A 27,932-nucleotide genomic window follows, 5' to 3' on the forward strand; every position below is an offset into this window, starting at 1 on the left:
GGTCTCTCTTGAAGGAAGCATTCTCATATCGGTGGACCCTAACCCTCTTCCCATTTCTGTAAAAATGTTCCCAAAACGCCTCTCCAAAGGCATGCTCAAAGTAAATTGAGAGCTGCTTTTGAAACGTAAGGAGCACATTTCTGTTAGCGGTCTGCACTGAAAGCTAACAGACACTCAAACAAATGTGCCTAAAACTATATACAGTTGTGGGCTGTTAGTTGGAAGACATGATCAAACGTGATCTTTACTTAAGTCCTAGTTCAAATTTGTTTGCAGCGTCACAAAAAGATTCATATTTCATGGCTTCTTCCGAAGGCATGTGCATCGAAATCCAGTTCTCTTTGTTAGATATTTCCTCCCGACACTTCTTTTCTCTACGACTCTTTCTCTCTGGTGTAGATTAACTTTTGCTCTCAGTTTTGTCCCATTCAAACTCAGAACCTCTTTCTCTTTGGCCATTTACAGTTTTCAGAATTTCATCGGCTGTTTGGTGCATCCCTCACAGCCATCACAGCTCACTATCATAGCCTGTAGGAGCTTCCACTACCTCCACCCTACAGTAACAATACATTCGAAGCCTTTATCGTGTGGCCCCTTGTTGCAAAGGACTTGCATATATTCCTAAATATTTGTTCAGACTTTTGGAAACTACGTGGAAGCTCCTATAGTTTCAAATGAGGTATCAGTCAAAAGTTGACATCAACATGTCCAGCGTGTTTATATGCAAACCTGACTTGTATTTAATGTAACACATTAAAGGGATAGTTCGCCTCTTTTGACATGAAGCTGTATGACATCCCATACTAGCAATATCATTTATGAACATCTTCTTACCCCCTGCTGCGTCCTGTGAGCCGAGTTCCAGCCTCGTTTTGGTGTTGACGAAGGTAGTCCGGCTAGTTGGCTGGGGTTTAAAAAATAAAGCGTTTTGCTTCTCAAAACAATATGTGTTCAAAAGAGTAATACATTTGCATCACAAAATCGTTCTCCAGGAAAAAGTCAGACCTCACAATCGCTTGGTGCTATTTTCTCTCCCTTCGTATCACTGCCTGCTGCCGCCTGCCGACAGCCGCGCCTGTTACGGTGTTTACTGCTCGGAAGCAGGGGACTGCTCGGTCTGCACTTCGGTCTGCACAGTAAGAAAATGTTCAGAAATGATAATGCTAATATGTGATGTTATACAGCCCACAACAATCTGTGGGAATAAGCTGAAGAAGCTAAAGGTTTTAGTTTGTCAGGACCCTTTACAATGAAAAAAATACTCTTTATAGGTGAGCCGCTTCACTGTGTGGTAACATCCCACCAATCGAATCACAAGGATCTTAGCTTTCCAATGATATGTCACACGTGTGACTTATATACAAATATATTGCACAGTTGTGCAGAAATATGTTTATTGGCTTAACTTGGTAAAAATGTCCAAAGTTTCCAACAAAGTAAAAATGTTACAGCTTCTTTACATAATTCAAAGAGATTTTCTATCCACATTTTCATCATCACAACAACATGAACATTAAACGCTTTCGTTAAGAAGATAAGAAAGTTATTTTTAATTTGTAGTCTTTTAAGGCTTGTAGTTCTGTAACTGCTGATAGAAGCCGGGGTTTGGGCGAATTGATGGTCTCCTCAGCTTCACCTGGCTGTATGCGTCGTCAAACAAAAGCCCCTCCCTCAACATCAGGTAGCCAATCACAACGGAGGAGGAGCGTGACACACCAGCATTGCAGTGGACCAGCACCACACCGTCCTGCAGTCAGAAAAACACAAGAAAGACGGGAAAACGGACAAACTTGAGTAATAAGTCAAACACTGAGGATAAATTAAGGCTTGATTTCCTCTTAGAGGAATAAAAGTTTCTCTCAAAGGAAATTGTCACAGCTTTTTTCTGACAGATTTGACTACAATCAAGTTTCTACTGTTTCCATGGAGATAGTTTGTTGGACTCGCTGTCATCTCCCTAAACAAGCACACTGATTGCGTAAGAATGTCATCAACACGTCAGAGGACAAAAACACAATGCGTCTTTAAGAATAGGCTACTAAAAAAAAACAAGAGAAAGTGATTGGTTTCATGGATGCTGTCGGACCGTCGGGTTGTTTTACTGCAGACTAACAGGACACGCGTTCTGTTAATGGTTGAATCTTTTTGCTGTCGATCCCCCCCCCCCGAACACATTTGGGTTTTCCATCCTCGTCTTTTTTTTAGACGGTCACTTCATCACATCACACTGTTAAAAAGCCATAAGGCTTTAACTTTAACTGCTGAGTTCTTCTCAAATTGATTGATTGATTTTTTTTTTTTATTAATTATTAGTTAGTAGTAGTATTTTTATTAGAATTGGTATTATTATTGTTGTTGTTAATATACAATCATTGTAAATATTAATAATTTTTTTGAGCTACTTGACTAATTTGAATTTCCCCCATTGGGGGATGAATAAAGTATTTTTCTATTCTAATTCTATTCTATTTCTATCACGGTTAAGACCCAGCTCACCGTTGACTCACGGACATGAAATCAGTCGCCAATAATAGCCTGCAATAACCTTTTTTGCATTAAAACTGCAGAACAACCATTAATTGCAAAGTGGACTGAAGAGAGATCAAAGTGAAAACTGCTGGAAAAGTCATTACAGTCGAATTTATAATCACCTTTGGACATAACCAAAAGGTTCTTTGAGTCTCTTTTTAAATCTCCTCCAGTCTTTTGTGCAAAAGCTTGATTCATTTGAAGGGATTCCTTAAATATAAGACCAGGACAAGTACAAAAGCGAACATTCAAGGTGTTAGATGCTACAAACCTCTGGTTTTTACCCCCACACAACAACTAATCCTACTCCCTGTGCTGTCTTTTAGTCATGTGGCACATTATGAAAACACAGTAAGCAAGTGATAAAGCTCTTTATCCAACTGCAAGGCTAACAGCAACCTCAAGGTTGAGTCTTTTACTCAGTCTCCTGGATAACAGGTGCGATTTCACCTTTGATCATCTTTTCATCTTCCCAAGCATTTTTCCTCTCACTTATTCCCAGCTGTAAAGTTTTATCTGCTGAGGGTTTAAAATGTCCTTATCTGAGATTTCTGCTGCCTCTCCAAATGGAGGCAAGCAGGTAGTGCGTGCCGGAAAAAATGTCAGAGTGACTTTAAGGTATTTTAACAGATCTTGCTCTTTGCAGAGGAAACATCCTTTATGACAGACAGAAAACTAGAAACCATGAATGTTAAGTGAGTAAATTTGTTTTGTATCATTAAATGATGATAAACACGTTCTAATGAATGATTCTCATGGGTCCCACGGTGACAAGTTTGGCAAAAATCACAGCTTGAAGTGTCATTTCACTGCATTTTGTTCCTCTGGAAACCTGTTATTTCTGGCTTTCCAGCGTCTCTGAAAGCGTCATTAGACAGAGCGCGTGGAGCAAGTCGAGACGGAATAAATCTGCTGTGAGAGTGTCAAACTTTACCAAACGATTAATATTAATGTTGCTGTAATTATTTTACTGCCTGGAGTGCCTAGCTTGGAAATACACTTTTCTAAATTCCAGCCACATCTTTTAGACGATGCGTGCGGGCCCACGGCTCAGTTCTGCGTGACAACGTCGACACTTTTGTCTCTTTTGTTTAACACGTGGCCGCTCATCGCAGGATAAACTCCCCTTTACAGGCGGAAATGGAGCGGAACTGAAACCCGGAAGCACATTTTCCGATTTTCTGTGTCAATCAATACCCTGCAATTGACATGTTACCGCTGCTGTCTGTGCTTTCCTTTTAAAGTATAAACCAGTCAATCGGTTCCTCTGGGTAAAATACAATATAATCTAATGGAGCGCATACAGATTGTAGTGTTTGTATCCATCAAGAGGGTTCCTCTGCTCTTTCATAATGTCTGTTCCGGTGTCTGCAGTCAACACGGTGACAAATCAGATCCTCTTTTTCCTTCTCTGGGGAAAAAACAAGCTACATAAAACTTGTACAGACTGAAAATTGCCTCAGCTAGCTAATCCATCACAGCAAACACAGAGACTTAATTTGGTTTTGTCAGAGTTTCTTGTTTTGCTGTTGTTCTGCAGCGCTCCAGCTGAGCGTTTTTCATATCGCCGCTCACATCACATTAAGTTCTGCTCGCGGTCAGTCTCCTGACACCCACAGTGAGAGCTGCGAGTCTGAGCCAAGAAATGAAACCTTAAAAAGAATGACACGTTCCTCTCAAAATATGAGCGTGAGCAGAGATGATCCCGGTCTTTTTAATGGGGTACCAGACCACCCGCCTCACCTTTGTGCTGAGTTGCAGATAAGCTGCTGCTGCAGATGTGTGTGTGTGTGTGTGTGTGTGTGTGTGTGTGTGTGTGAACGCATCGCAGCGAGGGAGCAAAACAGCTGCGTGTGCGAAATGACATGTTACATTAGCCCACAGATATGATGGAAGGTGTTTCCAGGCTGCGTAAACCTCCTGAGAGAGGGTGGATGCGGGAGTGTTTTAATTGATTTCATACATTTTTCCATTTGGGGAAACCATGAAACACTAGTGTGTGTGTGTGTGTGTGTGTGTGTGTGTGTTCCTGTTTGTGTCTTTGTCCGACTGGTCAGTTGAAGTAGAAATCACTCGGATAAATCAACTGCAGCATGTTTCCATTTACAAGCACAAATAATCATTGTTGGAGCTATTTATTCCTTATCTTCATTACTTTGAATTTTGTTCAAATTTATTCTTGGGTTATTTTATATTTTGGGGGGTTTATTTGTCGGTTAATAGTTGTTTGTTTTTTGTTTCTTTGTTTTAAGTTAGACAGGAAGAACTGTGGGTCCATTCCCTATAAATATAGGGACTGGTATAGGACCAGGATGGATTGGGGTGGGGTCTATGTTTTTTTTTTACCAGAGCAGGAGAAGCAGCAGAGGACAAAGAAAAGTTGGATCTGTATTATTTACTTGCCAGCTGGAAAAATAAACCGTCAAAACGCAATCTTCAGGTATTGGACATTGGACTTATTTTTTGCCTGCGTACGAAACCCAACCCCAGTTCAGTAGTGGCACGTTTCAACTTATAGGATGTTTGGTTTGACAAACAATCGCAACAATCATCATACAAAATGAAATATTCTGCAGCCTCGATAAAACCGTCACCACTTTAAGCATCAAAAAGCTATTTAGAATGTCTGACACGTTATTCACAGTAAAAACAACAAACATATCAAATGTAAAAAAAAAAATGTGAAAGTTGGTTGCCCCTCTTTTACCCACTGGTTAAATAACTTAACATCGAGTTTGGCTCTTCAGAAACTGACCTATATTGTTAGAAAGAGGAATTTTATGATATTTGGAGAATATTTCTGGAACTGTTGAGGGAGGGAGAATGAGATAATGAAAATTATTTAATTTGTTGTTGGGAGTGCAAGCTGTAACCTACATTTTGAATACTTTTTTTTATTTATCATTATTATTATTTTTTTTCAATTTTATTTATATGTGTTTATTTACTTATTTATTTTTATTATTTTCATTATTTCATATTTATTGCACAGTAATTTGCTGACTAATTACTGCGGTTTATTAGCCTGGGAATTCCCATGCAGCTTTACGCGCGATTTCATTCACACTGCAAAGGCAGCCTGGAAACCACCGCCCTTATTTTTGCCTGAGTTAGGGAACCAATTTCTGTCGCTCTACATACGTCATCTGGTATAAGTGATACAATTGGCTATGAATCGCACGCAAAGCAGCATGGGAAGAACCAGACGCCATTTGATAGACATTCGTAGCGCCCAATAAACGGCTCTAGGCACCACGCCTCAAATACGAGAAAATGCACACCTAGTTCCCAGACCACCATCTCATCGAGATTGTGGACGCGTCAGCCAGGCTAGCGGTTTAATGTATCTTTTTTAATCATTTAATTATTATTTTCTTTACTGCCATATGTTTTGGATGTTTAAATTGTTGGATGTTGTTATATTAACATGAAAAACCGATAAATATATGTTTAAAAAAAAAAAAAGAGAGAGAAAAATAATTCATTGAATTCAGCAACACAAAGACACACAAAAAACCTTGGAACAGGCGCAACAAAAGGCTGGAAAAGTAAGTGCTGGTACAAAGAAATAGTTCGAGAAACATGTTGCAACTAAACTAAATAGTTGCAACATGTCCAAGCTCCAAAGGTGGAGTTCTTACTCCGGGTCAGGGATAAGTCTCCGCCTCAAGCCGAGGAGTTTATGTATCTTCTTATAAATCTTGTTTATAAGTGATGGTAAGTTGGAGTGAGAGCAGCAGTAATGAGGGCGCTTCTCCGGTCCGTTGTGGTGAAGAGGGAGCCGAGCCGGAAGGCAAAGCTTTGGATTTACTGGCTCATCTTCTTTCTGACCTGAACCCACGGTCATGAGATTTGGGTAGAAGACCGAAAGAATGAGGTCACACATCAGAGGGTGGCTGGGCTCCACCTTAGAGATGTGGTGGAGAACTCAGAGGAGCAGCACATTGGAAGGAGTCGGCTCTTTTTGGAGGTTTTTCCAGGCGTGTCCAACTGGGAGGAGGCCCCCTGGGCAGATCCAGAACACACTGGAGGGATTTATACATCCCATCCGGCCTGGGAAGTATAGTATAGCGCCTCCGATTTTTTTTAGGAGAGGTTATTTGTTTTTTCCTCTGTGGCAGGAGTGATATTTAGTTGAAGTTAAATTTTGATAGTCCTTTTGTTTGTTCCTCCGTATAGTGGAGTGATTTTGATTTTGATCAATTTTCATAGATATACTTCTCTCATTTTGGGAGAAGTATATCTAGATAGATAGATAGATACTTTATTGATCCCGAAGGAAATTCAAGCATCCAGTAGCAAGACGTAACAAAGCACTACAAATGTTTATACAATTATAAACACTTTAAAAACAATCTAAGAATTTAAAAAACTATTTAAAAAAACAGTTTCAAAATATAAAGTGACCATTGAAGTAAGACGATGTATATATATATAAATATATGTATATACATATATAATATTAATAATTTCTCAGATTAATAATTAATTAATAAGATTAATTAATACATTAATTAATAATCTCTCAGAAGTGAAGATGTTCAGAGATTCATCTGCAAAATGGAACCGGATCCACAAATTGTGAGTAATGATGAATAATTGTTGAGTAAAGTTCCTCAAACCTAAAATTGTGAAGATTTTCAGCAATTCAGAGAATCTGGAGACATCTCTGTGTGCAGGGGACAAGGCTGAAAATCAGTGGATCTCCATTATCTCCAGGCCCTCAGGCAGCTCTGCATTAAAAACAAGACCCGATTCTGTCCTGGAAATCCCTGCATGGGCTCGGGAACACTTCCAGAAACCTCTGTCTGTACAAATACACCTTTAATGGGTAACTGTGTCAGCCAGAGCGAGAGACCGTGATAACAAAGCAGCAAATCAGAGCAATGAAATATTCATTTTGAATGTTTTCACAAAAGTAACATTTCGAGGCACTAATGAAGACACCCACAACCCCGTGGAAATATGTAACATGAAAAGATTACGAGTGAAGGCACACCTCCTCCTTTCACAGCACAGCAGCAATGAGAGATTATATTTCACACTTCAGCTGACTTAATTTGCCCAGTTAACCCCGAACATTAGACCTCAGTAGAAATGCAAAAGACCCAGGGCTGAGATGAATCTTTTAACTGTTATATATACAGTTGCATGTAAATGTTGTGACAGCTCAGGTAAAAATGTCTGTCATGAATAATTAAGTGATCTTCAGAAGGTTAAGGTGCAGAGGGTTAAGACAGTTTATTTTCAAATTTCAGGAGTGTATGAAATGTTTGGGAACAGAGCGAGTTCCATCACCGTCTCCACCCTTTGGGAAGGCTGTACGAAGAGTTCAAGCTGAAGCCCGGAAAACCAAGGAAACTTTGAGAGCCTGCTCACAGGATTGCTGACAAAGACCCTCAGGAGGAATTGGCAGATTCTAGAGTGAGGGTGCACCGTTCCACACCGACACAAATACGACCTTCATCAGAGGAAAACATTTCCTGCATCCTCACTGCAAGATTCACCGAAAAAAGTCGAGAAATGAACGTCTTACAAAAAAACCTGATCCATTTTCCTTAAATAAGTCCTAATGAGTTCTTTTTTTTTAAATTTCCACTTTGAGCGAAAAGTTAAGTTTGGAGGGAAATTCTATGCAGAATATAATCTCCAGTTTCTGAGCATGGAGGTGGATCCATCATGCTGTGGGCAGAACATGTCACTGCCGTATGATGCTGCGTGTACACCAAGAGCGACCTACGCTACCTGAGCGCCGGAAATCATTATTTCTCTATGGAGGGTGAGCTACCTGGGCGACCAGAGCGGATTCCAGCGATTAAACTCAAGCTAATATTATGGTAATGAGCTATGACGCGGTTCGGCGAAAACCAATGACAATCCACAGATTGTAGGGGTCCGACAATCCGCGGGGTTCGCGGAAACAGACGTGTAAACTTTGGTTCCTAGTTCCTACGTCCTTCAAACATGGCATCGCTGCGGTGTCCGCCCACCACTACTATGTTATCTTATCATTATCTTATCACTATGTTGTCTTATCATTAGTACTATCTGTACGAATTATGCATTATGACAAATTATATACAGCAAACCCACACGCAAACCCGCACCTGCTAAAGTTGTGCTTGTGAAGCATTGCATCGGTTGCGCTCCTGTGAAGAACTGAAAGGTTATTTTATGGCTAATGACATGGAAGTATGGAATATGCCTTCAATGCATTTGGTGGCTCTGAAAAGAGCCGTTGTGTGGCTCTTAAAAGTGCCGTTGTGGTGCCGGGTGTCAAGGCTGCCAGGTGATCGCCCCCTCATTGGCGAAGCAGGCCATGAACGTCTCCCTCACCCGAATGGCCTCACCAGTGGCGTTGTTGCTGCCTACTCTGGAAACGGGCTGGAGGCCAGCTGCATCGCTGTCTGCATCCGTGGGTAAAGCCATCATCAGTGCCAGGTCGTGAGGGGCGGTGCGCCGCAGATAATTGTGCAGCACACAGGTTGCTTTAACGCAGCAGCGGGGCCTTTAAAAATTGAACATTCTAAATGTGACATCACGAGCGAACAAAGCTACCAAAGAGAATTCTCAAGCTAAGCTTCTCCAGCTACCTCCGCTACCAGGCAGCGTAGGTCGCCCTTGGTGTACACGCAGCATGAAAGAATCATTCCGTAGCATAAATAAAATCTGGATGCAAACATCCCTCCATTTGAAAGGAAGCCGAACGTGAAATTAACAGGATGATGATCATAAACACATCTCAGAATCCACAGCATATTTGCAGGGGATTTAACAGCCGGCCTGCAGGCGCTTTATCGAAACGTATTTGAACATTTTGTGTCTGTGGAAGGTGTCTTTTTTACATTCAAAGGCAGAACCAAGAAGAGACGTTTATGGTGAAAGCTTCATTTTCTAATGTTTGTCTGAATGGCTGCAGGCACGTGTTCTGCTCCCCAGCATCCAGTAGATCTGTAACTTTTGTAGGGACCTCAAGAGCTGACGAAGAACTCAGTTTGGTTTCTACTTCCTCACAAATAGGGCCCAACATTTCATTTAACTTTAATTCCCATCTGGTTTCTCAGTTTAATTTCTAATATTTGCATCATTTGATCTGAGAGCGCCTCTGGAAAAATGCTATAAGTTAAACGTGCAATACGTAAAAATTAGGGCTGGGCAAAGATTAAAATTTTTAATCTAATTAATCACATGATTTCCCTGATTAATCACGATTAATTGCATTTGTACGCAAAATCCAAAAATTAATTCAAAAGTAGTGTATAGCTTTTAGCATTTAGTTTTATTTTAAATGTGCTGCCATATGAATGAAAGTGCCATAACATTTGTTGTGCAAACACACTTTTAACATCAGCATCTTTCTGTAGTTTTTATGTAGAAGCCTCGCTCCACTGTCTGTTTCCTTGAATGACTTGCTGCTATCAGTTGTGTGTTTTGCCTTTAAGTGATATTTTAGACTGGAACTACTACGCTGAGAAGACAATTCAACTTGGCAGTGTTTACAGATGACTTTGGTTCTGTCGACTCCGCCGTCTGGAAGAACTTTCAAATGAAAATGGCAGAGTAAAAGTTCCGTACCCTTCTCCAGGTTTGGTGGATCCGCCGATTACTTTCTTTTCCGGTTCCACAGCAGACAGCAACAGACTTTTACATAATAAAAGCCTGTGAGCAACAAGGGTGGTCAGTGGCGTAGTGGGTTGAGCAGGCGCCCCATGTACAAGAGGCTATAGTCCTCACTGCAGCTGGCGAGTCCCGCATCGGACTCGCCTGCGTGTCGTACCCCCTCTCTCTGCCCCCTGCTTCCTGTCTCTCTGAACTTTCCTATCCATTTTATTTTTAAAATAATAAAATAAAGAACTGCGTTAATGCGCGATAAAATATTTATCGGCGTTAAATAATTGGCGAGTTAAAGCGATAATAACGAGTTAACTCGCCCAGCCCTATTTATGATGCGCAAGAACTTGTTTGAAATTACGATATGGAAGTTTAAATCCTCCACATCTGTCATCTGTGGGCTGTACAGTGCTGTGGAGTACCTGGCTGGTATCTCCAGGTACTCCAGTTCCTCCCACTCTCCAAAAACATGCATCTAAGGTTAACTGGTGATTCTAAATTGAGCCGAGGAGCGCGTATGATGGTGCACGGTTGGTTCTCCTTTGTCTCTGTGCTGACCCTGCATTAGAGTGGCGACCTGTCCAGCTGGGTTGCCTCCAGCCTTCCCCGCGACCCTGAATTTAATCAGGCAGGTGTAGCAAATGGATGGATGTGGCAAGTGTGTGTGTGTATACCTGTTCTCGGGCCTGATCGATGAAGGAGCTGCATTCCTCCAGATATGAAGTGATCTCTGTGTCTGGGAGGTCCAGGATCTGGAGCGTCTTATAGACCATCTGATCTGGGAACAGGTTAGTGACTCCGTAAGCCACATTTAGCACATGAGATACCTGACAGGAGGAGAAGGGGGGAAGGGAAGGGAAGAGAAGGGAAGAGAAGGGGGTATAGAGGCATGAAAACTCCTTGAACAAATAACCTCTGAGCACTTACTCGCTTTAAAGGCTCTTTTTTGCTTTGGCAAGAGACAAAGAGAGATATTCTGTCAGCCATATTGATGACATGACACAAGCTGAACGTGACAGAGAGGGCAGAGAGATAGAGTGGAGGGTTGATGGAGAAGGGGGGAGAAAGATGAAGAGGAAAGAGAGGGGGTGGGCAGGAAAGAAGACAGATGGCTCCAATTCATTTTGCAGAATCTGTCTACTCTCACTTAAATTTAGCTTACCTCAGAGGGCTAAATTCTCTCCTGTGTTACATCTTAGCATCGTACTAATGTGCTTTTAGACTGTCTGTATCAGCTAACATCCTTTCCCACATGTTAAGGGATATGTTAGGTGCTGCACTATATTTGTATTATTGACAACATATCCCATTAAAGGCCGAAACCAACCAAAAACTTCCTGCCGGCAAGTAGTATGTCTAAAAAGTATTTTTTCAAAAACACGTCAAACAAAGAAAAATCTGTAACAAAACAAGAATGAAAAAGTAACAATGGAGAATATGTGAAAGAAATCTACAAAATGAGAACTGGAACCACATGAAAGGAGGTTTTGCTCTGTGAGTGAGAGATACAGTGGCCGTACAACCAGACAGTTATTGCAGTGAGAGGTAATTTATACAGAGATATTGCAGAACCGTTGGTAAGTGGTTGAAAATCTTTTCTGATGTTTATGGGGTCTGCTGGGAGCAGTGCAGGTTGTAAAGACCGAGAGCCGCCGGGGAGAAAGGAGCACTGATAACGCTCCTGCTCCTGTTATCCCGTTATGATGTTTCATGAGCCTACATCAATATGCCAGTATCAGGTCCAAAAAAAAAAGCAGCAAAAAAAGTTTTTTGTCGTGGTTCTTTAGAGTCGTTAATTTCCTTGAAAACCAATAAAAATGGCTGATGTCTCATCCAGCTCTGCACTGGGTCTGTTCAGAAGCGACGCTGCCCACTCAGGGAGTCAGGAGAAAATAAACTCGGTTTCTCAGCGTAAACATATAACTCAGATGAATGGAAATTCAAATATTCGCTTATCAGCCCGCTTATCTTTACTGATAAAGCCATACAACACGCATCCAAATGTATTTTCATCCATTCACAGGCTTTCATGTGTAGGTCTGCACCATTTAGCACGATTAGTAGGGATGGGAATTGATAAGATTTTTACAATTCCAATTCCATTTTCGATTCTGCTTAACGATTCGGTTCTTTGTCGGTTCCCTTATCGATTCTCATTTGGAGAAAAAGGACAACAAACCGGTCGATTAGCATCAACTTTGTTTAGTTTAGAAGTAACACGAGTCATGACCTTACAAACCCAACAACGGTGAGGTCCACATTTGTCTATCATGGCCTGGGTAATTTAACTCTTCCCTGCTCTGGTGAAAGGAGAAGCTGGAGGTAGACGTGAACTGGGGGTAGTACCACCAGCCTCTGGCTCTGAGCCACTCAGACTCTGTCTCTCATGATTTCATCTAAATGTAATGCCTGAGAAGGCATTCATTTAACCTTAACCGTTACTAATAGCAGGTTTTACAATGAGGCAAATGGCGCTAACATGATAGGCAGTGTTTGTTAGTTAGTTAGTTACCTGCAGTGCTAGCCGAGGACATGCTAACGTTGCTAAAGTTGCTGCTGCTGGGTTCAGATTCACCAACGTTAGTCCGGAGCAGATCGAAAACGCGACTTTCATTCATAGTTATTGCATGTTGGTAGTATTTCCTCCCTTTGCAAGTTGCCCTGTTGTCGTCTTTTTTAGGGATGTGTAATCAAACTTTCGAGCGTTTGTACCGCTTGGGCGCCATGTTTAATGTTGACTGCTGGCTGCACTGGACTCGCCACGCAACGTTGCGTGGTGACGTCATTCGCGCCCACTGAAATCGATAAGGGAATCGTTTGCAAAATCGCCAAACGATTCCACGGAATTGAAACACTGGGAACTGGTTCTCAACAAGAACCAGTGCGTTGGTCCATTCTGTTCTCCGGTGGATGCTTGCCAGAAGCTTCAGCCATCACTGGATTTAAAGTCCCACTCACTGATTAACAGCAGGATCGGTCAAGTTAACTCTTTAGGCAGCGATTCTTTCAACAATTCTTCCTCATATGTTGGACAGAAGATGGACGGGACACCAAAGTGACTCACAGTTCAACGTTAACAGGTTAACACGATACTTTCGCTGAATGTTGTTCAATCAAATCAAATGTGAGACAATCTTTTAACTGTATTTTTATTAGGGCTGGGCGAGTTAACTCATTAATTATTTAACGCCGATAAATATTTTATTGCGCATTAACGCAGGTTTTATTATTTATTTTATTATTGTAAAAGTCTGTTGCTCACAGGCTTTTATTATGTAAAAGTCTGTTGCTGTCTGCTGCGGAACCGGAAAAGAAAGTAATTGGCGGATCCACCAAACATGGAGAAGGGTACGGAACTTTTACTCGGCCATTTTCATTTGAAAGTTCTTCCAGACGGCGTAGTCGACAGAACCAAAGTCATCTGTAAACACTGCCAAGTTGAATTGTCTTCTCACCGTAGTAGTTCCAGTCTAAAATATCACTTAAAGGCAAAACACACAACTGATAGCAGCAAGTCATTCAAGAAAACAGACAGTGGAGCGAGGCTTCTACATAAAAACTACAGAAAGATGCTGATGTTAAAAGTGTGTTTGCACAACAAATGTTATGGCACTTTCATTCATATGGCAGCACATTTAAAATAAAACTAAATGCTAAAAGCTATACACTACTTTTGAATTCATTTTTGGATTTTGCGAAATCATGTGATTAATTAGATTAAAAATTTTAATCTTTGCCCAGCCCTAATTTTTACGCATTGCACGTTTAACTTATAGCATTTTTCCAGAGGCGCTCTCAGATCAAATGATGCAAATATTAGAAATTAAACTGAGAAACCAGATGGGAATTAAAGTTAAATGAAATGTTGGGCCCTATTTGTGAGGAAGTAGAAACCAAACTGAGTTCTTCGTCAGCTCTTGAGGTCCCTACAAAAGTTACAGATCTACTGGATGCTGGGGAGCAGAACACGTGCCTGCAGCCATTCAGACAAACATTAGAAAATGAAGCTTTCACCATAAACGTCTCTTCTTGGTTCTGCCTTTGAATGTAAAAAAGACACCTTCCACAGACACAAAGTGTTCAAATACGTTTCGATAAAGCGCCTGCAGGCCGGCTGTTAAATCCCCTGAGCCTGAGCGGCGACCGGAGAAACCTTTTTAGGCAGTCAAGGTTTCATCCAAGAAACAGGAAGTGAAGGTATTCATAATCTCTCTAATTCATCATCCTGAGACTGCACAGGCAGCAATAAGCTGGTGCCTGGGAGCAGCCACTGCAGAGAGGAGCAGCGCTGAGCCTTACTGTAATCACTTACTCCCTCTGCTGAGCTAAACTGTCACTGCATGAGTCATGAGGCTCCTCGGGCGACCAGCTAGTGTGTTGCAAGACCTGCGGGAACGCTCGCTTGCGTGGCCGCCTCTAATCTTATGTCACTACACATGCTATCACAACAAGGCAAGGTCACGCCCGCGATATCGATCCCCTGGTACTGACCTTATATCTCTGCAGGGTGTCCATGTCTTGGGCTGCATCCTGAGAGGCTGAAACGGCAGAAAAAAACTTGATCAAAAGACATTTCAGGAGGGCATGTCCCTTAAAAGATGCTTATGTACAACTATTACATGATCAAAGCCTGCTTTCGAGTCTTCATTAGCATCCATTTTACATTTAACATCTTCGGGTTCAGACAGCTGGATGGAAAAAACTGTGTGAAAACAGCTGTTTTCTGATATCTTATAGGTACAACAGATACAGACACAAGTACTCTGACTTAAAAATGATGAAAAGTAAATATATATAAACATCTGCAGCCTTATTTCAGATCGAACAAGCATCCTGTGTTTAAAAAAAAAAAACATATGACCCTACACATGTTTAAAAAAAACGTATAATAATTGAAGGTTTAGTCTTAGAAAACAGAACCTGAAGGATCCCTAAGTGGGAAACATTCAGAGACAAAACCTTTTCTGTACAGCTGCAACCACAAGCAGAGAAGCTATCAGTCAGCAGAAACCAACAGTAAAAGGGCTCAAAGCTACAGAAAAACAGGTTAGGGCATCAAATTATTTCTATAGTAGCACGAGATGTGGCTTAAGAAACTGCTGAGATAATCATTCAATAATATCTACAGCTGCAGAGAAAGGAGTTTATGATTTCTACTGAAAAGAGGGAGCAAGGGCATTTTCTTTGCTTAAGTTTGAATGACTAATGCAGCAGAGGAAGAAGGTCAAAGACTAATGGAGGGAAAAAAAGGTGAAAAAGAAAAGAGTTTCAGCTGAGAAAAGCATAATGATGGTGACAGTTATGTAGAAGGAAAAGCCTCTTCATTTGTCAGAAATCTTGTCATGGTGACATAAGTGGTCTTGAATAGCAGAAGCTGGAAGGAGACGCATACGGCAGAAAAAGGGATTGGTGGCAGGACTTCCTCCAGGTTTCCAGGGAGGATTCTCCGCAGCAGCTTACGTCTTCAAAGCAGCGATATTTGCACTCTTTGCATAAGCCAAGCCACTTTGACATAATGCCAAATTCATGGTGCTGAGAAGCAAATCTAAATCCAAAAGAAAGAGTGCGAGTTCGGAACTAAGCCAACTCCAGCCCACATGTCTCATCAGCGAAGAAGGAGAAGATTTAAAGCGATACATTTGTGAAAAGATGCAGGGTTGCCATTCAGCATCAGTCATCATCTGGTTTCCTGTTGAGCAGTAGATGAAATTAAAAAAAACTCTCTGACTCATGCTGCTCTTTTTAATTTCTTTAAGAGGGCAGCTTCTGCCCTCAAAACCTGCACACAGTTCCAGCACATAACATTTAGAGTGATCTATTGGCAGGAATCCAACATATACTGTGTGTTACTTCATTATCCCATAAAGGACAAACCAAACACTGGATCCAGAGCGGGGGTTTTCAAATTTTTATTCGGACACTTCATCTTACTGTTAGCTCAATTCTTTAATTGGAAGCTCAAGAACAAGCCGGAGGAATCTCAACTTAAATGAAGTGTTTATTGGTAGTCACACGTCAAGCATATCTACGCTGGGCTCAGTGGAACAGAGCTCCCGCAGGAAATCCGTCAGACCGAGCCTCGATTTCCGGGTCTCTTTTGTATTTATAGCCTCATAGGTTATGTAGCAGTCACAGTGCCGTGTGGATTAAGAGTTCTTCAACCTCTGACGATACCGACATTCCTATCGGGGGATGTTTATGTATCTGGATAAGAACCAGATCTTCAATTATTTTCCACAAAGGAAAGAGAGACAGAAAACTGCCTAAGTTACAACGACCTTCGGCCCTTTGAAAGCTTTTGGGGAGTGGAACTAGCAACAGACACTTGCCATAAATAGGAATAAGCTCAAATGAACAAAGAATCTTTCTTTTGGAAAAGTGGGAGACCTGCCTATCTTATCTGGACCATAAATCGAAGTTGACACTTTAACCCCCTTTCCACCAGAGAAGGGACCAGATGGCTGAAAAGACTGTAATAATACCCACTATTAGTCGAATCATAAAACTGTATTGAATTACCCAGGCTCCGCCCTCGCAGTGACGCAACACCTTCGGCTCTGCTACACTTACTCAGGCCAACTGCTCATTCAGGTGGATTCGAGTTCCCGAAAAAATGGGAACTCCACCCACTTTGTCGGGAAGCAATCAACTTTGAGCAGCGCCAACCAAGGCGGGTTCAAGGTAGTGACGTGGTTGAACTGCCACTCAACCCATGGATTGTACACGGAAGCGCTTCATTCAATATCAACATGGAGCAGCATCAAGCTTTTGACACTGCTGTAGATGCTGTAAAGAAAGTGTTCGACGGGAGATTCTCGTTAAAAATCGAGCAAAGAACAGCCCTTGAATCGTTTCTTGACAGGAAAGACGTTTTCGCCTGGCTTGCTCCCTACTGGCTTTGGTAAGAGTTTAATCTACCAGTTAGCCCCGCTGGTAGCTAAATCATACGTCAGAGGAAAGAGTGGTGTGATTGGCTTAAGCTTAGGCACAGCCTTTTCTGGCCATAACCAGTAGCAACCCGAGGGAGGCGGGTTGACCAGGCCATTTCGAATCGTATTCGTTATGGTCTTGGTCAGACCAGAATCTCGAAGAGATTTGAAAGTCTATGTTAATCAGGCTAGTATTGAATGTGTTTGATAAACCTTATTCAAGTTTTTCAGGTTTCCAGCTTGATCACAAGACGCATATAGAGACAATTTGTACGATTCTGGCTTAAATATTGACGAAGAAATAAACTTGTTGGAAAATGACCAACCGCCAATGGAACCACATTGCCCCCTAGTGCTCTGTAGTGTTGAATAGTTGAACACATGGGCTCAGTAAAATGGACAAGATATATGCAACAATACAACTTCTAACAATGTCCCTTCGGTATCTATTTGTTATTGTTTGGTATCTCCATTGTTAACACAGAAAATTAACATTGTGTGGTTCGCTATTCATATGTCACGACTTTACAGATATTCATCAGAATTTTGAGACTCATAATCACCTGTGTCATGTTGTGTTATTTGATGTCTTTATATCACAAGTCTATGTTATATCTTTAATCTGCATATCTTAACAAGTTGTGGTGTTTTCAGAATCACCGAGACAAATGTTCTATGAGACGGAATTAATGGAGAAATAAGAGTTTCTTTGTTATATTTAGAAGTCTCTTGAAAGACGCTGAACAAATCCCCTCACACAGAGACCCCAGGCAGACGTCACCACAGTTCAGGCATATCACTGGCTGAAAGAGTAGTGTAAAGGCTGATTTATGCTTCAGACGCAAAGCCTCTGACGCTCGGATGCAGAGCATCTGCGAGTGTCAAAATCTTGACCACTCCCCCACGCAGAGGCTCTGCGCGCGTTGTCGTGCACCTCAAAAAAATCCTGACTACGCGACAGACGCACGCAGACCACCAACGGAAGTGCGCAGACAAAAGCGGCTGTGATTGGTCCTCGGTGTGCCTTTCCGGTTGTCTGTGTGGCTTCCTCCTTTGCATTTTCGCCAACTCCAATAAAAGAAGCTGTTCTTCTTCGATGTCGAGCAACTCCAGATCCATATCTTGCATACACTTTTTTTTTTTTTTGAAAAATAAACACTTCCGCCGGCGCCGCCGAAGTTCTCGTCACCGCCCACCGAAATTCTCACGAGTTGCACTGCTGTGCGTCCCTAGAAATTCCAGACCGAGGTTGCAGAACCATAACATGAAAAGTGGTTCGCGACCAGAGCAAAGCAACACGTCAAGACGATAGACGCAGAACTATAATCTGCCCTTTAGCCTACGTCATGCCCCGCCTCCGAGAGTCAAACCACGGACCCCGCGAATCCGAACTCAGTTTCAGAAGTTCATAGTTGCTCAGAGAGATCGGAGAGTTGATTTGTTCTTCAGTTGTTCAGTTTTTCAGATTTGGAGAGATTTGAAGAGAGCGGAAAGATGAGAGGATGAGCGTTGCAGAAGACGACAGGAGGTAGGAAGAAGATGGCAGAAGGACCCAAGGAAAGACGAGAAAGAAAGACCCGAACAAAGAAACAGAATGAAATACACGCTTCCTGTGTTTTGTTCGTCCATCGTCATCCATGTCCTTTTACGTCGCACGTTCTAACCTCCGCTGTTGCACGCCATCACAGTTTTTCCTACCAAGAAAGCCAACTCCAAGCAACCTGTTATTAATCTTCTGTGAACTTAAGTTCACTTCATCAGAGAAGCCAGCAACCAACTCTGACACTCGGACGAGTTTACTCATTCTTGCACAGTGAAGTCTTTGGCACCAGCGTTCCCGTTTCCCGGTGAAGAGAAGCAACCGTCCAGGCCGCTGCAAAGCCCGCTGAAGTAATCCACGACCAGGAAAGGCCCCTGAGAGCAGAACGCAGAGAAAACCCCTCGGACTGCGTGGCCACTACCTGCCGTGTTCCGAACCGACTAAACAGAACTTTAGTAAAGTAAGGCCGACCCGGTTTTCACCTTAAAGTGTTTTGATGGATGTCTCGAGACTTTCACTATTAGAATGATAAATTAATCCAAAGATGTCAGTCTTTAGCCTCAAATAGTAAGCCAACCTAAACTATTTGAATAAATCCAGTATCCCTCCATTCCCATAATTTTTATTTTCCATTCACTAAGTGTTTAGGCTATATAATCACCCATATTCAATGCATCTCCTGTTTGTTTAAGGTTCATGTCTTTGGTCATATCATTTTAATAAATAGTTCATATATCTAAATATATGTTATAATCACAGATTGTGTCGTATGCTTTCTTTACGTAATGTCTGTCCAACCAAACAAGAACTTTCACGAAAGTAGCGAGATATGATTGATTATTAATTTAACATACAGGATCGTAAGATTTTATGTGTTCCTTCATTCGAAGGTGGTGCCCTACATTCGAGGTTTAAGGTTTATTGAGACAGTGAGAACATCTTATAAATCCTTATATTTAATACATATATAAATGCCCAATATCGCTACAGTTACAAATACTCGACCGAGTATGATTGGACATGAGTAGGTTCAACATGTTTCGTCATATTCTCTGGATCAGCCAAACAGTGTGTGTGTGTGTGTGTGTGTGTGTGTGTGAATCTTGCATCTGGTTTCCCAGGCTAATTGTTTTGTCTCACTATGCCTGAATCACTTTAGGTCATCATGGAAAAGTACAGAGACTATTTCATTCATAATGTCTAAGAACAAAGCCAATTTTAACACTACACACTTTAAAAGTCCAAACAACTCATCTGAGTTCCTTTAAATTGTGCTTTTCAAAGTTATTGCCATGAAAACACTTCCCATGGCTTTAAAATAGCTTGAAGCATGACGCTACGAATATGCTAATTTGGCCCCGCCTTCATCTCTGTGAGCGGGTACAAAAAAACCAAAACACAATGGCCCTCATTTATCAAACTTGCGTAAGACGAAAAACATGCGTAGGTCGTGTGTACGTTCTTTTCTGCGCAAAGGTTGGCATTGATCAAATCCATCGTGAGCGCAGGAAAGATGAAATCTCCACGACAGGTCTGAAGCCGTGTACGCACTTTTCCATTTTGACTTGCGGTGACTGCAATAGCATACATAAACAGCAGCGTCACTAGTGCGTGCCTCATGAGTCGCAACAAATCTCTAGGTTAAAATGACAGACTTATCACTTCAAAGAAGGCCCATGTTTTATTTGACTTCAACATAAATATAAACATAAACGCAAATTAAATAAATTAAACAAGTACAACTCCGTAATTGGAAGAGTGATGGCTCATTATTCAACCGCGCACCCTCACACCAAAGAGGTTAGGGCTCCTAAAGGGCAGGTGGGTCTGTCTCTCAGCTGCGGGGGGAACCCTTCTATATACGCCCAAAAAGGTATGCAATATTATTATTGCATGCGGGGTTCTCCATTACATTGCCCAAAAAAATGGAGTGCCATTTCCAGATGTACATCCAGAGGACCCCGTACCCAGAGATCTCTACCACCAGCCTGCACAGCCAAGAGCGCTCAGGAGGAGAGAGGAACTTATTCAGCGATACTGACTTTTGGTAAGCATTCTGTTATTCAAGGAAAAAAGACGTAGCTCCGATCAGGCCAGCCACCCTCTCCTCCAAGGCACTCAAATCCAAACCTGGATCGGACAATGGGATTGGTGTGGTAGCATGTTCTGTAAATCTCACTTGAGCCTCTGCGTACGACGAGTTCTCCGCTCATATCTACGATGCTTTCTACGACGGCTTGATAAATGAGGGCCATTGTGTTAGTTTTGAACTTTTAAAACACATCTAAATATCTTGGTCCAGCTTCTCAAACTCAGACTAACACATCCACAAGCTTCTGTCACGTCCATAGGGGTTTCCCCTTGTTTTTGTGTTTTATCATGTGTTAGTTTATGTCACATTTTAGTTTTTAAGTTCATGTTTAGTCTTGCCATGTTTTAGTTTTGCCATTGTTTTTCCCTCAGCCCCCATGTTCTGGTCATTAGTTTCATTCACTTCACCTGTCCATCGTTTCTCAGCTGCACTCATTTACCAATCACCCTGTTCAGTATTTAGTTTCCAGTTTTCCCCATTCAGTTTGTGAAACCCTGATTTCACCATTCCCCTTTCACGCCCCGCCCCGCCCCGCCACGCCACGCCACGCCTAAAGCTAAGTGTTTTTCATGTCATGTCTAGTCATTTGTTGTTGTTTTTTGTCACAGTCTTATTCATGTTATATTCCCACAGTCTAGTTTCATCATCCGGCTCAGCCACGCCTTGTTTTGACTCTTGTTGTTTTTGATAAATAAACCAAGTTTGCTTTTACACCTCGGAAGTCCGTGTCCTGCCAACCCCTAACCTGACAGCTTCACAGTTCCCGCTCAGAAAACAGCAGAAAAAGACGGAGCTGGTAGCAAGAAAGAATAATCGTAGGGTGCATCTTTTATTAGAACGATAAAGCGAATTCCCAACAACAAGACAAAGTAATTCACATAAAGCCACTTAAAAAAAAAATACTAACAATCCCTGTAAAGTAACTTAAAAACAACATTTGCGGAGTGAATTTGGCTATGTGTACATGTCCGATGAACTCACACATGAACATTTACTCACAGTCCACAGTGTCAGATATTGTCTATAAATTGATAATCAATCTAAAAATTGATTCCGCACCCGTATAAGGACCAGTATACATTTACTTGGACCAATTGTCCAAATAAAAAGCTAGTAAAAACAGTTCATTTGTAACTGTAGCTCAACTCAACCATACCTGTAACTGTGCTTTGACGATTTTAAACCAGAGGAAACTGAAGATGCAGCCTCCTTTAATCTACTTGTGACTCATGCAGGATCGCAGTCTGAGCAAGAAAAAAGGAAAAAAAACGTATATTCTGCATGTTTTATTCATAATATATGTGATACTCAAGTTGAAGGAAAGCCATAAAGAGACCTGAGGGTTTGCAGGAAAAAAATGTAATCACCTCCAGTCTTGCAGGGCTTCTCGACTGTACTGTTTTTATTATATGACAATGGTGACAAGAGCATGCCAGACATCTTATTGAGGTGAATGGTAGCCTGGAAGGGGCTCAGACAGATTGAATTAAAAGAGTGTCTCAGTTGTGAAAAGGCTGCATGAGTTAATCAAAATATTGGAAAAAGTCAAAGATTTAACCACAACCCTGACTGTGAGGTGTCGTAACAGTTCGATACTTAATATCAACTCATTTTGGGAAATGAACATCAGTTTCATGCTATTATCTGTGAATCACTGTTTGGAAAAGGGTCACCTCTGTTGAGCGTAACAGATGTAGTTTTTTTATCGATCCCCGCTGAGAAATTCTCTCTGATTTTCCTTCCTGCTTTGAGGTCGAGGCGCAGCGTTTGAGACGGAAACACACAGCACCTGAGAGCAGCGCAGGGGTTCAATGTCAAACCCAGGGACACTTCAGGGGGTCGGGTGCATGCTGACATGTGGGGACGTCAACCTGCTGCTGGAGGGCAGGTCACCGCTCACCCTGAGATGAATTCCAAATTAGCCACATTGTTTTATTCATGATTAGGAAGTTATTCATTTAATATAGGAAACAATGACCTCGTCCTTTTGTGGACTGGAATACTGTGTCATTAAACCTCACATGCAGCGATGAGGCATTCCCAGCATGCAAAGTGTTTTACACTGATCCATTATTGGTGACAAAAGAGTTACGCTAAAGGGATAGTTTGCCTCTTTTGACATGAAGCTGTTTGACATCCCATACTAGCAATATCATTTATGAACATTTTCTTACCCCCTGCTGCGTCCTGTGAGCCGAGTTCCAGCCTGGCGTTGACAAAGGTAGTTGGTTGGGATTTAAAAAATAAAGCGTTTTGCTTCTCAAAACAATATGCGTTCAAAAGAGTAATACATTTGCATCACAAAATTGTTCTCCAGGAAAAAGTCAGACCTCACAATCGCCAGACTGCTCGGTCTGCACGGTCTACACAGCACGCAGTGATACGAAGGGAGAGAAAATAGCGCCAAGCAACTAATAAATTACATTTATAGCAATGATATTGCTAATATGGGATGTCATACAGCTTCATGTCAAAAGAGGCGAACTATCCCTTTAAGAGTCGTGACAGCTCTTGCAGTCATAGGCTGTGTTCGAAACCGCATACTTCTCCCACTACTCTTACTAACTTTTTGAGTTAGTATGCAAGTTTGAGTAATCGAGAAGTTCCCGGATGTATACTAGATTCTCCGAAATGTTGGGTATGCATCATGAGGTTACTACTCATACTCAAACTACCCAAGATGCAAAGTAACGTGACGTCGCCGATCGTCATTTCCTGTCAAAACGGCAGTTTCAAGCTAGCTACAACGAGGGTAGGTTCACTTCCTGTTTTCAAAACAAAAGCACCAATTGTATCGTAATGGCTTTCCCTATGATAAAAGGCAACGGGTATTTTATTTTGTGAAAATAACCGGAAGTGCGTTGCTCACTACGGCTAGCTTTAGTAGCTCCGAATTGAAAATAGCCGGTATTTTGTCAGATTTTCAACACGTTGGGGATCTAAACGATTACTTTCTCACCTGAAAATGTTTCAAATGTTGCTGAAGTTTACAGAGTTTAGAGCTTAAGCGAAATCCGCTTCAGGCCGGCTGATTTTGGCTCGGGCAGGAGCAAAATGCATTGTGGGTAAACACTCTGCATACTGTCTGATCGATGAGTATGCAGAATGGAAGTATGCAGTTTGCAAGTATGTAGTATGCGGTGTTACCTTTTAAGACTTTTTGCCTCCTAACTGCAGTATGGAGAGTATGTATCAACAGTTTATCATTTTTTTTGGCTCGTATCTAGCTGGTAACGAGCTCTCATCTGGTTCAACTTCACGCAGAATGGTTAAAGTGAGGTAGACACCCCGAGATAACTCGGTTGAAAGTCACTTTAAACCTGCTTGTAGAAGCTGAAGCATGTGGGGAATTGGACTTTGAGTTCTGCGCATGCTCCAGATTTTTTCCCGGGGTCGTGACCCGGAAGTCAAAGGAGACGATATTACTGTTGTTGTCGCCGTCAGAAACAAACAAACAACGCGATGGAGAATACTCCGTTGGGCATCGCGTTTGTGCAACAAGCAGCTCATCACAGACCAAATGTAGAGGGACGTAGCTTCATCTTGCTCTACGTTCGCCATCTTTCTCGAATACCTGAGTTTGATTTAATTCATTCACCACCATACATCCAAAGATAATTACCCTTGCCAGGGTTCCTACAGGTTTCTTCAAGTCAAATTTAAGTCTTTTTAAGACCTTTTTAAGACCATTTATAAAAAAATAATACCTATTTCACAGACCTACCGGCAAAGAAAAACTTTTTTTTTTTATTTTTAAATTTGTTCATTTATTTTTCAAACAAATGAAAGTGTGGACTGTGTAAAGCATTGATGAAACATTGCAGCATAGTAGTAGTAAACGCTACAACACCACAGCACAGACACAGACAACAAGCCAAACAGAGGTGTGAAAAATCAAAGAAAATTTCGGCAGACCACAAAAAAGTTTAACTGACACAGTTAAGTTGTTTTTTAACATTGGTTATGTTAGCTAGCTACTTATTCCATGCTGGGAATATGGGGAGTAGAGAGAACTATAAATAATGAAAATCAACTAAAAAATGTGTCGTTTCGTTGAGGCTCTCATCGAACATAAGAACGAATGGTGATTTGTTTACCATGGACACCAGTTCCTCTTTAATATACACAGCTAAACCAAACTTGGCTATGTACGCCGTTTTGTCGGGACCACAAGTAATTGTGGCAGCGATGTCGGAATCGGGGAACATGCATTTAAACAACTCTGAAATACCTTTGTTTCCATTATATGAATGGTGTTTGGCGATTGTGTTAGGAGTCCACAACACCTCTGCTTTCATGGTTGGTGTGGACCCAAAAGCTGTTTGCAGATCTACTCACAGTTAACGTGTCTGCTAGCTCAGATACATTAATAGCTAACTGGCTAGCGTTGACCGGTTGAAACACCCCGGCGATGGAAGGAGTTTGATCCTTCGCTTTGATATTTTTCATGTGCTTGAAGGACTTGGCGTGAGACTCTACGACATTTCCCCATAATCCCAGCAAGAAATGGGAAGCAAGGAAACGCAAACAAATGTTGAAAAACAACATAACGGTGTAAGTTAAACTTTCTTGTTTTCTGCTGAGATTTGCCTTGATTTTTCACGCTTCTGCTTGGCTTGTTGCTGTGGTCTGTGTCAGTGCTGTAGCAATGTGATCGGACCCGGGGCGGTGCGGTAGCGGCAGCGTTGCGTTCTCAATGATTGGTTCCGCCACTCTTCATTTAGGCTACGTTAGTTAGGCTTTTCAAAATAATAGTAGCCTAGTTGACAAATGAAACGTTCGAGGAGAATGCGATACGGAGAAGTTACTGCACAAATTTTAATACCCAGATATCAAAATTCAAGACTTTTTCAAGTCTTTTTAAGGTATTATTTCCAAATTCATAAATTCAATGCTTTTAAGACTTTTTAAGACCCCGCGGGAACCCTGCCTTGCTCAACTCATTCTTATTGTAATTTAGCCAATTATATGATCCTTTCAGTGCCATGTGACCCCACTGAGTGCCGTCTCCTCTGGACCAAAGCTCATTTAAAATGGACTGAGGCATAAAGGGAAACTGCTTTGTGATCAAATGGATCTAAATTCAAAATTCTTTTTGGAAATCATGGACGCTTGTTATCAAAGCTCAGTTTAAAATACTGCATCTCTGATTGGGGGGGGTGCACATCTGGAAAGGCTCCATCATTGCTGAAAGGTATAAACAGGTTTTAGAGCAACATCTGCTCCCATCCAGGTGAAGTGTTCTTCAAGGAAGGCTTTACATATTTCAGCAAGACAAAGTTAAACCACATCCTGCATCTATTCCTACAGCATAGATGTCACTATGCTGTTGGAGTAGTCACTAGAGTCCTCTATCGGACAAAAACAGGACACCATTCCTCTCCCAAAGGTCCAGCAGCTGGCCCAGATGTTTATAGACTAATGTGAAAAGAAGAGGGGATGCTACACTGTGGGAAACATGGACCCGTCCCAGCTTTTTGGAGACATTTCTGGCTTTTTTTTGCAGATGTGTGCTACAGACAATATATTAAAAGGCCATTTTATAGTTACTAAATTTGAGTATTTATGTTACCATTAAAACAAGAGAGCCTTTCTGTCCTTATAAAATATCAATTGTGGTTATAAAGTTGTAAACAGTGCTTAGAGTGGAAGAAAAAATAGTGTTTTGGGTCACTTGAATTACTATAATGTTCTAACAGCAGTAGGAATAGTCACAGCTGGATTTTTAAAACTGGGGGAAATGGGCAACTGGACCAGGACCCCAAAAAGCCTCAAGTTCCTGCATACTTCCATTCCTGTTTTGTTGTTCATGCAGACCGAGGTGGATCAGTGCCTTATCACTGCATCATTAGAGCACTGTGCTACAGTTCATCTCTGCAGCCACCCCAGATGCCGGCTCAGAGGTCAACTTTAACCCCCGTTTCTCTCTGTATCCAACAAACAGGAACTCAATGCACAACAAAGGCACATCAGCTCCACCCTGAATGGGAAATGTGAGAAGGGTTACAGCCTTGCAACCAGATCTGAAAGGCCACTGAAGGAAGAACTTTAAAGTTTAAACTACAGAAGGTTCCCGAGCGCTGGCTGCTACAGACTTCCATCCAAAATGCATCAACTTCTCACGTTAAAATCTACAGTTTAATCCCACCAATCATTATGGACTCACTCCTGATCCGTGTGCTGTTGGTTCTTCTAAAAAAAACTATTTCCAAACCGACCTTTGCCACATGTGATTGCACTTGGGGTTAAATCCTGCTGTCATGCATGCTGCTTCTTAAACCAAAAATGACCTGACAATCACTAGATTTTTACAATAAACAATTAAATATTCAAGTTCAAAATGTCATGTACTGTTTTTCGGGGATATTTCCAATAGAATAAATTCAATTTAGTCTGTTTTTGTTTACAGTTTACACAAATATTCATGGACAGAATGTTACAGCTAAAGTATAAATGAAACGTATTGTGTGGTTGTTGAATGGAACACGTTACCCAGCAGTAGGAAGGGTCTGACGACTCCAACTTGAAGGTCCAGACTGTTATCTTCTACAAATCCACATCCACTCCCCTCCTCCAACTCTTCAACCTGCTCCACCTCTCCTTCTCCTCCATCAAGCCTCCTCTCCAGCAGCCTTTTGCCCGTCACAGTGGTGACACGTGTGCACTGCTTCTTCAGGCGGTTTTTGGAGAAGCCTTGGATCTCCTGACCCAGCGAATGCATCACGGCAGGGTTCAGGGACTCAGCTGAAACTGGAGGAGGCATCAAATGAACAGATTATTGGTTTGAGGTGGAGTAAATGAGACCTACATAAAGTGGTTGGAGGCTTATTCAATCAATCACAAAACAGATCAAATCCATTGTCTTTCTATGGATCAGCAATCCCGAGGTTTTTATAACTCGATGTGCTTTATCGCTTTAGTGCAGTACACACAGAATGTGAACTATTGGGTTGTAAACTGTCCATTCAGCTGTGTATAACATCTGATTCTGAACATACCACTGATTGGTTTGCTACTCACCTGATCTAAAAGTGTGGATTTAATGCAAAGATCCTGTGAAGAATCAGATCATCATTGTTTTTAAAATGCAAAACTAGATGCGAGAGAAAAGACAGTGAAGGGCAGCTGGTGGTTTTACTGACAGCTGAGTCGGAAGCTGCGTCAACAATGTGATGCGTTCGCGGACACAAAGTAAAATAGTAAATTATACTCGTTCAAATGCGAAAATTCT

The 27,932-nt window shown here is 41.7% G+C and overlaps 1 protein-coding gene across 1 annotated transcript; it reads right to left on the reverse strand.

The window, feature by feature from the left end:
* Positions 1–992: 992 nt before the first annotated feature.
* On the reverse strand, positions 993–27,855 carry LOC142400453 (dual specificity protein phosphatase 19-like). Its single transcript, XM_075485344.1, has 5 exons — positions 27,722–27,855; positions 27,194–27,451; positions 14,632–14,678; positions 10,815–10,967; positions 993–1,747 (listed from the first exon to the last, which is right to left on the reverse strand). Exons 2-5 carry the CDS (start codon positions 27,420–27,422, stop codon positions 1,565–1,567), a joined length of 612 nt encoding a protein of 203 aa, XP_075341459.1. The 5' UTR covers positions 27,423–27,451; positions 27,722–27,855; the 3' UTR covers positions 993–1,564.
* Between the last annotated feature and the right edge of the window lie 77 nt (positions 27,856–27,932).

This window comes from Odontesthes bonariensis, chromosome 2, assembly GCF_027942865.1.
Source record: "Odontesthes bonariensis isolate fOdoBon6 chromosome 2, fOdoBon6.hap1, whole genome shotgun sequence".
Taxonomy (NCBI): domain Eukaryota; kingdom Metazoa; phylum Chordata; class Actinopteri; order Atheriniformes; family Atherinopsidae; genus Odontesthes; species Odontesthes bonariensis.